At 39.0% G+C, this 15,792-nt stretch overlaps 1 protein-coding gene across 5 annotated transcripts in view; it reads left to right on the plus strand.

Annotated features, from left to right (window-relative positions):
* The window catches only part of raph1a (Ras association (RalGDS/AF-6) and pleckstrin homology domains 1a), a 205,729-nt gene that overhangs the window by 165,684 nt on the left and 24,253 nt on the right, over nt 1-15,792 (plus strand). For all 5 annotated transcript variants that reach the window (XM_060827549.1, XM_060827552.1, XM_060827548.1 and 2 more), the window contains 4 exons: nt 483-604; nt 3,955-4,020; nt 8,503-8,646; nt 9,826-9,936. In XM_060827549.1, the coding sequence (XP_060683532.1) occupies nt 483-604; nt 3,955-4,020; nt 8,503-8,646; nt 9,826-9,936 (443 nt within the window). The remainder of the gene's footprint in view (nt 1-482; nt 605-3,954; nt 4,021-8,502; nt 8,647-9,825; nt 9,937-15,792) is intronic.

The raw sequence follows: 15,792 nt of genomic DNA on the forward strand, positions 1-15,792 counted from the left end.
ATGCTCACTTAAATTTGAATTGGGTCTGATCTATTAGTCACTGATAACCTTTGATCCATTCTGCACTCTGAAAATGGTTTCTGAAAGCTATTAAAATTATGTTGCAATTTTATGGGCAAACTGTCTTGGGACAGAATATTAATCTGGGTATGCTATGGGACTTGTACTTTCTAATGAACCCACAAGTGCAAGTGAATCTAAATCATAAAAAGGATATGCTTCATCATGAGAAAGTATCCTCCAAAACTTCACGAACCATTAAAAACATCATGTTTCTAAATAGTACAAACTGCAGGAAGGCCTTGATCAACCCTTAAGTTAACTTGAGTTGGTCTTGGCTGACTATCAGCAACATATAATCAGTATTTTCTCAAAGTTCAGTGTTTATAGTTTTGTTGTTTGTTTCCTTTTCATTACTATGTTCCATCACTTTTTCTAATGCAGTTTTTTGTCATGACTCTTAAATTTTCTTTTAATTTCAGAGAGAATCTTTGAAGATCATGAAAATCTGGTAGAGAACTTGCTGAACTGGACTCGAGATAGTCATAATAAACTCATGTTTACTGAACGCATTGAGAAATATGCACTTTTTAAAAATCCACAGGTAAAACCTCTGACTAGTATTGAACTTCCATTGTGTTGTAGAATTACTTTCTTGTTTGCAATCCTGCAAATAACTTGCCTTTATTCTGCATTGATATCTTGAGCAATCTTATTACACAGAACATAGTACAGCACAGGAATAGGCCCTTAGAGCAACCACGTCTGTGCTGACCGTGATTTTATTCTAAGTTTATTCCATCTGCCTGCACGTGGGTCATATACCTCTATTCCTTGCCTGTTCATCTGTCTAAGTGCACCTTAAACATTACTATCACCACGCTTGGCAGCATCGGCACCCATCATTCTCTGTGTAACTAAAATTTTCTTCACACGTCTCCTTTTAAACTTATCCCTCCTTGCCATAAACCTGTGTCCCCAAGTATTTGACATTTCCACCCTGGGAACAAGACTCCCACTATCCACCCTGTCCATGCTTCTCATAATTTTGCATATTTCTATTAAGTTGTAATTCAGTATCCACTGTTCGAGTGAAAACAATCAGCATTTGTCTAATCTTTCCTTATAGCTGATACACTCCAATCTACGCAACATCCTAGTAAACCTCTTTCACATCCTCTCCAAAGCCTCCATGTCCTTCCTGAAGTGTGGTGACCAGAACTGCATGCAGTAATCCAAAATGTGGCCTATCTAAAGATTTATACAGTCGCAACATGACTTGCCAACTTGCATACTTAATGCTATGACTAATGAAGGCAAGCATGCCGTACATCATCTTTTACCACCTTGACCACTTGTCACTTTCAGGGAGCTATGGACTTGCATCTCAAGATCGCATGTTCCTAAAGGTTCCTGCCATTTTACTATTTAGCAAGTTTTGCAAAGATTTGTAGCTCAGGTTGAAGTTCTGGATGTAGGTTTGCTCACTGAGCTGGAAGGTTCGTTTCCAGATGTTTTGTCACTATACTAGGTAACATCTTCAGTATACTTACATTTTTTCATTTGACCTCTCAAAATGCATCACCTCACACTTGTCTGTATTAAACTCCCATCTGCCATTTCTGTGCCCAGTTTTCCCAACTGTTCTATATATTCTGCTGTATCCAGTTTGATAACCATTCTCAGTATCCACATCTCCAACAATTTGTGTCATCTACAAACAATAGAGATCACAGCACTGATACTTGCAGAATACCAATAATCACAAACCTCCAGTGAGGAAAAGCACCACTCGCCAAATACTTTGTCTTCTATGATCGAGCCAATTTCGAATCCAACTTGCCAACACTCCATGGATGCCACGTGGTCCATCTTCTGGATCAGCCTATCATGAGGGGACCCTGTTAAATGCTTTAATAAGGTCCATATAAACATCATACACTACCGTACTCTCATCAATTATCTTCGTACCTTGCTCAAAAAGCTTAATCAAAAGCTTCAAAAAATCCCTTCAGTGTGGAAAGAGGCCATTTAGCCTATCAATATTAGAGTGGTGCTGGAAAAGCACAGCAGGTCAGGCAGCATCTGCAGAGCAGGAAAATCGATGTTTCGGGCAAAAGCCCTTCATCAGGAATAGAGCATGAAGGGCTTTTGCCCGAAACATCAATTTTCCTGCTCCTTGGATGCTGCCTGACCTGCTGTGCTTTTCCAGCACCACTCTAATCTAGACTCTGGGTTCCAGCCTCTGCAGTCCTTGTTTTTACTCATTTAGCCTATCAAGTCTGCTCCAAACCCCCTGAAGGGTATATCACCCAGACCTAGGCATCCACCCCTATTCCCAAATCTGCATTTCCTATGGCTAATCCACCTAGCCTGCACAACCCTGGACGCTACAGGGCAATTTAGCATCACCAGTCTATCTAACCTGCATATCTTGGACTGTAGGAGGAAACCAGAGCACCCAGCAGAAACCCACACAGACATTGAAAGAACATGCAAACACCATATAGACAGTTACCCAAGGTTGGAATTGTATCCGTTTCCCTGGTGCTGTGAGGCAGCAGGGCTAACCACTGAGCAACATCCCCTGCGTAAAGCCACGCTGACTATCCTAATCAGTCAATTCTTCAAATAAGAGTGAATATGTGGCTGGCTCAATGATTAGCTAATTTTAAAGCATTTAAAAGACTCTTGGATAAGTGCATGAATAGAAAAGTTTTGGAGGGATATGGACCAGCAGCAAGCAAGCGAGATTAGTTTAGTTTGAGATTATGTTTCCGTGCTGCATGACTCTGTTCAGAACTGGCTGAGCACTATATGGTGTCACCGGTTTTTCCAAAGCTATTTTGGTATCCAGCTGAGATCACAGGTACAGCAAACTTTGTTTTAGCCAGCAACTTATGAATTGGCATTTTCATTAAACTGGCAAAAATTATGTACCTCATATACCGGATGTCTACTGAATTATCGACAGCAGTTGAGGGTGCGAAGGAGGAGACTCTCTGCCAGTAAGTGTTATTTAAGGTAAAGTTGCATTATTATCCAAGTGATTTATATCCCCTACATTACGTTCCTTTTAGTTGGTGTGTTTTATTTTGCATTGATAAACCAGAATATTTGATCAATTGATAAACTTCTGATCCCATAGGTGCCAGTTAGTAGAAGGTTTGCTGTATATACAAGTTTGACCGTAAGGTCAGCCAATCCTGGATGAGAGACTTGTGTGTTATTACCATGAGCTATCTTTAATATGGCTACTCACTAAGAAATCTCCCAATCAGTCAAATACTGAAACAATTATTTGAACTTTATTGCATGTAGCAATCAAAATAAGTTCCCACAAATAAAGCAAGTAAAGCGTCAACCCAATTGATTATTACCCAATTAATGGTGGAATTTAGCAATGATTTCCACCAGTAGTATCTTTCTCTGACTGTCTTCGGTTTGATCCCTGTGGTGTATTTTCCTTTGAAGAATCCTGGAATCAAAATCTTAAAGTAATGTGGTTCTTATGGTGTGATATTATTCATGATATTTTAAATTCTTTCATCCACAATATTGACTACTCTGGAGCTATCAAGACTGCATGTTGCCTTATTATCAAAAGTAGCTTCCCTTTTCCTAGTTACATTTGGCATTGACTGTCTGTTTGAAGACACATCTGTCCTGCAATTTGTTTCTGTGGTATAAAGCAACCAGTTATGAAGCAGTTGTTAAAACAGTTTTGTTTATGTAGCTTTTACTCCTCCTTTTCACAAGCATGGCTACTTACATTCAATTCCTGTGTAACAGTTGTCCTTGTCCCTTAAAAGTTTACTCCAGACAGTTATTGAAGTTCTGAAGCTTACAGTATCACAGACTGCATTGAATACAGCAGCTAGCAGGAGATTTAAGGATTAATCTATTGATGTCAAATATATATTTAACTGCACTATTGCGTTTTATTTATGACAGAATTATCTGCTGGGGAAGAGGGAGAATTTTGAGATGGGAGACCGAAATAAGGAAGCTTTACTAGAGGTACGTTAGTTACACAAGCTGTGCTTCTAAATTTTCGTGACTTAATTAAAACTCATTTCATGTCATAACAATCAAGGGTCAGCATTTCTCATTGATTTTTATGTTATTGATTGGCCAATGAAGAGGGAACTTGAGGTGGGAACTAAACAGACATGTGATAGCATCTGAAAGAAATTCCAGAAATACTCATTTGTGAAAGGGACATAAGAAATAAGAACTGGAGTAGCCCATTCAGAGGATGAAGTTGGACCTGCCTCACCACACTTTACCACATTCTTCGTATCCAGAAATCTTGTCAATTTCTGACTTAGTCATTATGTACACTGATGATCCACAGCTGTTTGTGGTGGAGACTTCCTCACAGGTTCACAAACATTTTGAGTGAAGGGATTTCTCCTTATCATGATCCTTAACCTGGGTTGAGTCACGTCAATCAGAACTGAAAGGAATGAACCAAAGAGGAAAACACAATTGGATTTTAAAATCTTTTTAGTTGCATCAGAACTGGGACTACTTGTGATGCAATAAAATTCAGTTTCTATGTTTGCAAACCTTAAAAGATTGCTTCAAGTAAATTAATTCTGAAGTTCAAAGAAGTATTTGAAATGAACTGTATTGTATCCCTGGGGGTATAAGTTCTCCTTTTGGGAAATCAGCCATGTAGGTCCCAATACTAGAACAAGATCAAAACTTCACTGAGCCCTTTTATGCTTGAGTTTTGGGATATGTCTTCTGAAAACTGCTTTTGGCATCAGTGGCTGACTTCCAACTTCACAACAGTGTTAACCTCTTCAGATATAACCCATGTTAACGCAAGCAGAATTCTTCCTGGCACAGCTTGGTGCTTGTGATAGCACATATGGAATTCCCATTTGGGTTCTACTGCCATTATCAAACCCACTTAGTATGACTGATTCAAGTTTACGTGACTGGCATATCTTTGCAGTTCCTTTGTACTTGTTATATGCAGTCAAATGCTCTTCGCTCCCCAGAAGAGCTTGATATACTCTTTTGGCTTTCTTCAATGGGCAATTATTTGTGTTACTGCTCAGGACACTGTTCTGGATTTGAGGAATTTAGTTTTGGAATCTGGCATGAATAAGATGAGCAGTTTGGATTATAGTAGTTACCCTTGAACCTAGTATCTCTGCATCCCAAATATTTAGAAATCGGTAAAGAATAAACATTTACCCCTCAAATTTGATGATATGCAGGCTCCAAAGCTGATACTTGACATTTCACAGCAAACTGGTGAAAGTACTGTTTATGTACTCTATAATTCCAAACATTGAACAACTTACTAATGAGAAGCTAGTTAGGATATCAATGGTTTGTGCTTTTATTTTAAGCATTAAGTATCCCACATTTCACTGGGATTCTTAGTAGCTGTAGAAGAAGTACCTTATAAATGCACCTAGGATCGGATTTTGTTTGAACCCTAATTTCTCCTCACTCTCAATATCTCTTCTGAAGACTATCTATTTTTTCAATTTAGACAGCTCTCTGGGACCATTCAGCCTGTGAGTATTGAAAGATAATCTGGCTCAGAATTTGTGATAGCTATGGTGCAGAGGGAGACTATTCAGCCCATAATATCTGCACTAGCTCTCTGTATTTTAGCTTAGTGCCTCCCTTCTTTACCTTGCTCATTGATTACTTCAATAGAAACATTCAAAATCCTTTCCAGCTAAATTGCTTCTACCACATGTCCAGGCAGTGCATTCCATGCCCTGATTACTTACTGAGTGAAGAAGTTTCTTGTTTATCTTACATTTGCTTCTTTTACAAAACACTTGAAAACTATGCCCCCGGTTCTTTATCCATCTACAAGTTGGAACATTTTCTCCCTATCCACTTGGTCCAGACTCCTCATGATTTTGAAAAATTCTATTAAATCTTCTCTTGGTCTTCTCTTCTCCAAGGAAAATAGTCCAGACTTCCTCCTTCTTAACTCAAGTGCTTATTGCTGGAACTTTCATGTGAACATCTTCTGCACGCTTTCCAGTGCATTCACATCTTCCTATTGTTACAACATGGAGACAAACAGCCAAACAAATCAGCCTTTTTACCTATACTTTCGCAAGGCAATGACACTACAACCTTTAGAGGCCCTCAAAATTGATCCCACTAGTTCTTAACCAGACTTTTGAATATACAATCCCAGACTTTGTGAACAAACAATTCCAGACACTGGTTTGTACCTTAAAGAAAAGACTGAGCAATGTATTAACAATATGCTAACTTAGCAGGGTAAAAGTAAACAACAAAGTAATCTAATTGGTCTATGCCATAAACTCAAAACTTTTATTTTCAATCCATTTACCCAAAACACAAAGACAAACAATCATGGTTATGGGATAAATGAAAGAAAACAACACTGGCCAAATTACTTGTTGGTTTTCACGATGTATTGTTTCACAGGCACAGATGTTGGTTTCTTGCTGGGTTTTCTGAAGATATTAATCAGGGTCACCTCTTTTTAGGTCACTCAGATAAAAGCAGTAATACTTATTTTCTATTCTGAGTTTCCAAGAGTAGACAATGGAGGTTAGGCAGGGAGCTTTCAACTCTTCTTGCTGTATCATCAACAGTCAGATTCCTTTACACAGAAAAAAACAGTTCAAAACCCAATTCAAACTCTGACTACTCCCTGGTAAACCAACCATCTTCTCCACAAGGTCCCACTTACCATTCAACATCTGGTGTCTGCTGGAACCAGTACCCATATACTGACCTTGTTAATAGTCATCTGTTTGAACATAAAGCATCTGCAGAACCTTTTGATCAGGAACCAAACTGCAGTGAACTTCTAGGCCTGGCTTCACAAACAAACAAAAGCTTGTTTGGTCTGTTTTTCTTTTAACACAAGCTGTTAGTCATGACCAAAAGTCCTCTTTAGCTCAAAGTTCTGAGTTCACAGCTCCAAACCAAAATTGATTAAAAAGAAAAATAAAAACAATGAGAGCTGTAACACTATAGTGTGGTGCTATTTGTGCATCCAGGTTATCATAATGAAGTCAAACTAGATTCTGTCTTTTTCTACCTTTCTAACGCCAGATTTCTAGTGAGATGTCAGTGAATAGTGACTGAGCTGGATGAGCCCACAGATCCTAATACCAACCGTTGAGTCCCAAGTTCTATTTAGCTAACACGTTATACCATCAACGGGCTTCTAGTGCATCTGCTGAATAGTATTATCAATACAAATGTGATTAACATATGAAAATGAAAGCATGAATTTTGTGTATGGAGTACCCAGTCCTGTGTGCCAATGCATACACTGTGTTTAATCAAATAGCCAGCCTTCAGAGATGCTGCAAAATGCTATTCTGGGAAGGTTTGATGAAAGAGGCTTTTATATGAAGTTCCTATCGAAGATCTGCGCAAAACCATGAAAAGTTATTTTTTTTTTTATAATTTTGATTAAATAATTGTAAAATATAAACTTTAATAAAGTGTATTTTAAAGAATGTTAAATCTAAAGGTAGTGTGTTATTTTTATTTTAAAAATGTCTTTCAAAAATCAGGATGGAGTTTTCTCTTCCTGGAAAGTTGTGTTATCAGCATCGGGGTGTTTGGTTATCCTGGAGCAGCTCCAAGTTTTAAAATTTGTATGACTATTGTCTTGGCAGTTTGTCCTGTTGACTAATCAAGATTCTCAAATGTAACTTTGTTTTAAACTTTGGAAAATAATTATTCTTCTTGGTTGGTACTTCCAATTTAAATCAACCACCCTAACACATTCCCAGGTTTTATGATGGTATAATTCAAGGAATAGAATATTACTAAGATGTGCTGTTAGACAGTCAAACTGCTGCAGAAGTTTAAGATGAAAATTCTGGAGAGAGATTCATTGTGTTACAGTATAGGTCTGTCCACGCAAAATATCCCACGGAAGATTGATTTACATCCTTTCAAATTCTGTTGTACATGTGGCTAGCTTCAGCGGAACTGCTGGTCTGGGAGTGGTGCAGAAATAAAAACCAAGAATAATAAATAATGGACCAGAAAAAAAAATGATTTTGGAGTTGCCGGTATTGGATTGGGGTGAACAAAATTAAAAATCTCACAACACCAGGTTATAGTCCAACAGGTTTAATTGGAAGCACCAGCTTTCACCTATTGAAGAAGCAATGCTGCGAAAGTTAGTGCTTCCAGTTAAATCTGTTGGACTATAACCTGGTGTTGTGTGATTTTTATGTCAGAAAAAAGTAAGTTAGGTGCATGTTATTAACCGGTGCTTACTGGAATTTATATTGGTCTTCAAGTTGCAGAGTTAACAGGTATATCTGCAGAAAATGCAATCTGTATTTTCTATTCTTCCCTTCCCCTTGCTTTCAGAATCAGCAAACATTAAATTACAGGGTGCGCTTTTTCCTACCTGCTGGATCTAATTGGTTCTAGCAGCTAAGGCCAATTAACTTAATAACTTTACAGTTGCTGTCAATAAATTAAATACTCTATTCTGTGTTTTTGTTGCAGGAGTTTTTCTGTGGAAGTTCTGTGACTGTTCCAGAGATTGAGGGATTGCTTTGGCTGAAAGAGGATGGCAAGAAATCCTGGAAGAAGCGCTACTTCCTGCTCAGAGCTTCTGGAATATATTATGTCCCTAAGGGCAAGACAAAGGTATGGATTAAAAGGTGCTTTTGTATTAAATGAATCATGTGACAGGTACAGTAATTCTGCATTTCTACCTGGATACCAAATCCATGTTTCCATTCTGTTGCCATGAAGATATTCTTGAGAGGGGAAAGGTCTAAGGGCTTGCAAGAACAAGCAGCTAGAAATCCCATGTTTTTGTGATTCACCATTCGGGAATGTAGATGGGAGCTCATGCTTGAATCTGAAAAATAAATCAGCGAGGAATTTAAACAAGTTGCAGATCTGCCTAGCTTGAATGAGAAGAAAAAGTCTCAGAAAAATTCCCATTTATAAGACTACTAATTACCACATTGAGAGAGGTCGGGGTGGGGGGAGGAATTAAGCAGTCTCTTGGAAGCTACAAATCACTTGCACTGGTTCTAGGAATGCCTGCTTAAAGAACAATGTTGATTATATCTGTCAAGTATATTTCTAGTTGTGTTACAAAAGGGAAAACTCTGCAATGTGGTCTAATGTTCAAGTTGTCTCCAAAAATGGTGTTTAGTCAATACTGCTTCAACTGTTTTATTACAGTACAGGTCTCAAAACATGAAATCTTGTGGCATTCTTTCACATATTAATTGGAAATTCAAATTTATTTTAAACTGTTGATCGCCATGGACATCAACACACTACTTGGGAGTAAAGAAACATTCTTCTCTCTAAACTCACCTCTAGTCATTATTTAGAAATTGAGATTGACTAGGGGATATATCTCAGTTGTATTTCAGAATCTTGCTTGGAAAGGACCCTGTGGTGGCAATCCAGTGTAAGCAGCCTTCTATGAGTACATGTCTAGGCCCCTTGCAATTGAATGCAAAGCCTGTCAGTGAGGATACGAGGTTTCAGGTCTAGTCTAAAATTACATTAAAATACTCTTTCTGTAAGTCTGAATGAAGCACAGAAAGGAGTGGAAAATTATTGTTAAACTCCACTGTTAGAAATCAGCTATAGTGACAAAGAAGCAGCTACTGGATGTAAAATAATTTTTTTTTTAATGCTGCATTTTGCCTCCATTACTCTGCACCCATTTAAAAATGACTGCTTTTGTACACAAGTGTCACTGTGCCTTCTTGCCTACAACTAAGTTTAAATAATGTAAATGTCATTTTTTTTTTCAGGATGAGAGCAGGTTACCTAACCTGACATTATTCTGTTTTGCAGACCTCTCGCGACCTGGCTTGTTTCATTCAGCTGGACCACGTGAATGTGTATTATGGCCAGGATTACCGCAGTAAATACAAGGCTCCCACGGACTACTGCTGCGCTCTCAAGGTATGAATGGTGCTTGGTTTAGAAGGATGTTGTGGAATGGACCATTAGCTTCTTGAGTTTATTTCTACATTCATGTTGATTGAGGCCCTTCTACGTATTAACGTCTGAGAATGGGGAGACCAGCTTTAAAACCAGGGTCTTGTTTCTCTGCTTCAATATGTTTCTGGTTATTGTTGGACCATTTGGAGCATAGTGATATAAAGATGTGCAATGCCTCTGTGTTTTGGGAAACAATATAAAAACACTTAATTTAGCTTGAAGTTTCAGTCAGCAGCTTCATGTGGACTTGTATCAGAATTGCTGGTATCCTAGTTACATAATACTTGCCAATTGAAGTGTTACAAAGGTTGTGTCCGTTACTGTTTTCTGCTTTAAATCTTAAACATTAATAGGAGAAATTAGTTTGTTTGTCCATTTCCGCTGTCCTTGAATTACATATGTACCTGCTGAACAAAACTCTCTGCTCCTCTAATTAATCTCTCCAGTATAACATTTATGATGTATTTCATTTCCAAATATCTGGTATTTTCCCATATTGAAATAATTCTGCCATTTGTCTGCTAATGTATTGCCTTTCATAATGCACCATACCCTTATCGTGGAAATACAGGTAAATTCAAAAATTGTTCTTGAGTCTCGATCATTTATATATCCAATAATTAGAAATTTCACTAACACAGACTCTGGAGAATACCACTTACTGCTTCCTTAAAGTCAGAGCAAACATTTTAGCCCTACCCGTCAATTTTGCCTCATCTGCCCATATTCCCCTTAATTCCATATATAGTTGTCTTAGTGTGTTTCTTGTGTGAACCTAACACGTCAGCTGTCAAAGCCATTTGTCTGAAGAAGAGTTGAACCTTATTCAATATCATCTGGGAAAGTAATTTGTTGAGAAGTCTTATTGTCAGGCAGTAATGTCAAATACAAAAATCACTGGCCATAATGGCTGTGGGCTATATTAATTACTTACTTATTTCACTCTTTCCAAATGCCCCCAGAGCTACAGAAGAATTTCATGCAGATTGGAGGATAAATCGAGAGTCAAGTTGGCTTTAAATCCTTCCTTTTGAGTAAAAACATAGTTTTTGCTGCTTAGAATTTTTGAATCAACGGTGGGAAAACTAGTTCACATCTGACTGAACTGTGTTATTACATGAACCAGTAGCCTTTTTTGCCTCAAGACTGTTAAGATCAGGACACAACACTAGTGATTGTGCAGAATAGTTACCTCAAAAGGGGTGAGATAGCAGTAGAACCTGTTCATTTAACACTGCAGTGTGAGATATCAGAAAATTTGAATTAACTGACCAGTGGTATGTCACAAGAATCAGTGTTGTCCACTGCTTTTTGTCATTTATCATTATAAATTATTTGGATGTGAATTATAGGATGTACGGTTAGTAAGTGTGCAGATGACATTAAAATAGATGGTGTAGTTGACAGTGAAGATGATTATCTCAGAGTACAATGGGACCTTGATTAGATGGACCAATTAATTGAGGAGTGGCAGATGGAGTTTAAATAAATGTGAGGTGTTGCATTTTGATAAAGCAAACCAGGGCAAGACTTACATTAACTATATAAGGCCGGTGTGTGTTGCCAAACAGGAAGATTGAAGGACGCAGTTCCTTGAAAGTGGAGTCACAGGTAGGCAGGGTAGTGAAGAATGCATTTGGCATGCTTGCTTTCATTGATCAGAAAATAAATTGAAGGAATTGGGACATCATGTTGAGATTGGACAGGATATTAGTGAGGCCACTTTTGGAATACTATGTACAATTCTGGTCATTCTTCGACAGGAAGGATGTTATTAAACTTGAGGGGGTGCAGAAAAGACTTGAGGTCTGGAGTGTTTGAGTTAAGAAGAGGCTGAATAGGCTGGGGCTTTTTTTTCCCTGAAGCATTGGAGGTTGAGGGCTGACCTTAGAGATTTATAAAATCATGAGGGGCATGGATAGGGTGAATAGCCAAGGCCTTTTTTTCTAAGGGGGGTGGGGGGGGAATCCAAACCTAGAGGGTATAGGTTTAAGCTGAGATGGGAATGACTTAAAAATAACCTGAGGAGTAACTATTTCATGCAGAGGATGGTGCATATATGGAACAACCTGCCAGAGGAAGTGGTGAAGGTGGGTACATTGTAATATTTAAAAGACATCTGGATGGGTATATGAAAAAGAAGAGTTTAGAGGGACTTTGGCCAAATGCTGCCTAGTGGGACTAGGTCAGATTGGGATGGCTGTCGGCACGAACATGTTAGATTGAAGGGTATGTTTCTATGCTGTATGGCTGACTCTTCGAGTCTCTCTATACGGGTGGATCAGATATGATTTTCTTCATAAACACCTTTCATGTGCCCATTCACTCCATACCATTTCCTGAAAGGGAGCTGTAGTTTTGCAGCAAGTTTGACTGATGGAAATTTTTTTAAACTTGTGGCAGGCATTTATTTAGACTTAGAGGTCTTATGAAAAGTCATCTAGACTCTAAACGTTAGCTTGCTCCTTCTCCATAGATGCTATCTGACTCCGTGATCTCCAGCATTTGTTGTTTTCAGTAGAGATTCCAACATCTGCAGTAATTTGCTCTCCCCTCTGAGGTAGGCTGATCCTGTGGGTGTGGATGGATGTGCATATAACATTTTCATAATGAACACACGCATTCACATTTATGCGTGCACATCCACAATCAGGAGCAGGAAACCAAGCTGACATTTCATTTTCCTTCAGCAAAGACTGGGATTCAAACCTAAAACTGTCTGATTTGTCTGACATAAAAAGGGATCCTTCCTTTATACACCAACTACGATCAATGTGCAATTTACTAGGTGAGGCAAGCAATATTAATCTTTGGAGAAAAGGAGGCCAATGATCTGAATTGGGAAAATCCAGCAGCTTTAAAAGTGACACAGTGATAATTTCTTTGGACTAGTAATCTCAAGGTCAGAACAAATGCTTTGGAGACATTGGTTCGAATCCCAGCATAGCAAAATGGTAACATTTGAATTCAATCAATAAATCTGCAATTAAAAGCTAACCTCATGGTGACCTTAACTCTAGTTGATTGTTGCAAAAACCTTATTAGGTTCACTAATATCCTTTAGAGAATGAAATCAACTGTGTTTATCTCATTTCACCTAAATTTGACTCCAGATCCACAACTATATGGTTGACACTCCAATACCCTGTGGAATGGCCTAGTAAGGCATTCAGTTATATTTAATCACTACACGGTCTAAGTGAAACAGTAGGGAGAGAGAGAAAAAACGAGGGGCTCAGTGGTTAGAATTGCTGCCTCAGCGCCAGTGATCCAAATTCAATTCTACCCTCAGGTGACTGTGTCTGTGTGGAGTTTGTACATTCTCCCCCTGTCTACATGAGTTTCCATCAGGTGCTCTGGTCCCACAGTCCAAAGATGTGCAGATTAAATGAATTTGCCAATGCTAAATTGCCCTATAGTGCCCAGGGATTAGCGGGGGTTATGGGGATAGGGTGAGGTTGGGTCTTCAGAGAATCAGTGCAGACCCGATGGTTCAAATTGCCTCTTTCCACACTGTAGGGATTCTGTGATTCTACCTGGACCACTTGTTTTCATTTCTAGTGCTGAGATTTAACACCAATAAACCCAGACTTTGTAACCCTGTAATGACGCTTTATTAAAACGTGAGAATTCTCATGCTTCCTAATTTTCCTGTGCCCTTCAAGATTCTGGTCTGCAAACTTGCTTCTGTAAAGGTTCCCATATCGTACTTATTAATTTATATTTATGCTTTTGCATTTTTGGTTTGTTTTGAATGTATATGTATTGAAATAGAGTGTTTGGCCCATTTCTTAAAGTTTTTCTTAATGTTAGAGTCATAAGGTTTTTACAGCATGGAGAAAGACCCTTTGGCCATCTGTCCATCTTCGATGTTCATTCCCTTCACCAGTGCACATTATTGTTCTGTACCACCTGCAAGATGTATTGCAAGAACTCACCAAGATTCTTTACATAACACCTTTCAATCCTGTGACTCTACCACCTCAAGAGCAAGGACAGCAGATGCATGGAAATACCACCATCTGCAATATCCCCTCCAGGCCCACACCATCCTGACTGGAAACTGTCTCGTTGCACCTCCACTGTCACTGAGTTAATGATCCTGGAACTCCTTTCCTAACAGTACTGTAGGGGTATCTGCACCCAAAGGTGATTCAAGAAGGCAGGTGACCTTCACTTTATTCAGACTAATTGACTCTACATTAAGAAAACTTTAAGAAATGTCCAAATACTCTATCATAATACATGTACATTCAAAACGAAAGTGCATGTCTGGCCAAGAACACCATTACCCTGTAAATGAATAATTTTTAAAAAGCTGAAAGCATAGTACTGATCCTTACAATATTGTGCAGTCATATTCAGGGAATTTCTTACAGTACCTTTTCATCCAGTTCACTTGCTGTCATTTCTGGTGACCTCCAAGGATAGATTCTCTGTCCCCTCCTTCTCATCTACGTTCTGCCTCTTGCTGACATCGTCCAAGTGCACAATATCTGACTAATCACGTGAGTTATCAGTACCCTGCTCTAACTCACCACCACCTGCTTTGACTCCCTGTCATGCAACTAAACTGATACTTAGTTAAGGGAATTGTTGCACATCCAGTATTAAGTATTGGGAAATAATTTGGTAAGCAAAGTCCATCACTAACACTGGACGTTATCTCATGCTGAAGCAAACTCTTTACAATCTTGGTATCCATTTGACTTTGAGAAGATATGCCATATATTCTTCATTACCATGTGCCGCTCACTTGCACCCATAAAATATTGCCTACCTCTGCCACTGTCAGTTTGCTGCTGAAACTTTTAACCATGTCTTTTACTTCCAAACTCAACTTTTCCACCACACTCTCGGCTGGTTTCCTGTCTTCCATCCTTCAAAATCTGTTTCGTAGGAATTTAAAATGGGCAATGTTGACACAATGCATGAAACAAATGTAAAGAAAGGAACGAAAGCACAGGCAGGAGTTGCTTGCTGACATTATATTTTGTGCGGCTGTACAGGTCATTGGTTAGGCCACTTTGGAGTGCTGCACTCAGTTCTGGTCTCCTCTATAGGAAGGATGTTGTGAAACTTGAAAGGGTTCAGAAAAGACTTAACAACAATGTTACCAGGGTTGGAGTGTTTGAGCTATAGGGAGAGACTGAAATCGACTGGGAAATATGTGGAGGGTGAGGGAGATGTTTTATAAAAAAACCATGAGGGGCATTGATGGGGTGAATAATCTCAGTCTTTTCCCCAGGGTAGGGGATTTCGAAACTAAAGGAAATAAGTTTCACATGAGAGGGAAAAGACTTAAGTGGCACGATGGTTCAGCAGTTAGCACTGCTGCCTCACAGCGCCACGAACCTAGGTTCGATTCCAGCCTTGGGTGACTGTCTGTGTGGAGTTTGCACATTCTTCCCATGTCTGTGTGGGTTTACTCTGGTTTCCTCCCACAATCCAAAGATGTGCAAGTCAGATGAATTGGCTATGCTAAATTGCCCATAGTGTTAGGTGCATTAGTCAGGGGTAAATCTGGGGTAGGGGAATGGGTCTGGGTGGGTTACTCTTCAGAGGTTCAGCGTGGACTTGTTGGGCCAAAAGGCCTGTTCCCAAACTGTAGGGAATCTAATCTATCTAATCTTAAAAGGGATCAAAGGATGCAGTGTGGTGCATGTGTGGAATGAACTGCCAGAGGAAGTGATGGAGGCAGGTACAATGACAACTACAATTACAGCATTTAAAAGGCATCTAGATGGGTATATGAATAGGAAGGGTTTAGAGGAATATGGGCCAAATGCTGGCAAATGGAATGAGATTACATTAGGA

This window comes from Hemiscyllium ocellatum, chromosome 7 (assembly GCF_020745735.1).
Source record: "Hemiscyllium ocellatum isolate sHemOce1 chromosome 7, sHemOce1.pat.X.cur, whole genome shotgun sequence".
Taxonomy (NCBI): domain Eukaryota; kingdom Metazoa; phylum Chordata; class Chondrichthyes; order Orectolobiformes; family Hemiscylliidae; genus Hemiscyllium; species Hemiscyllium ocellatum.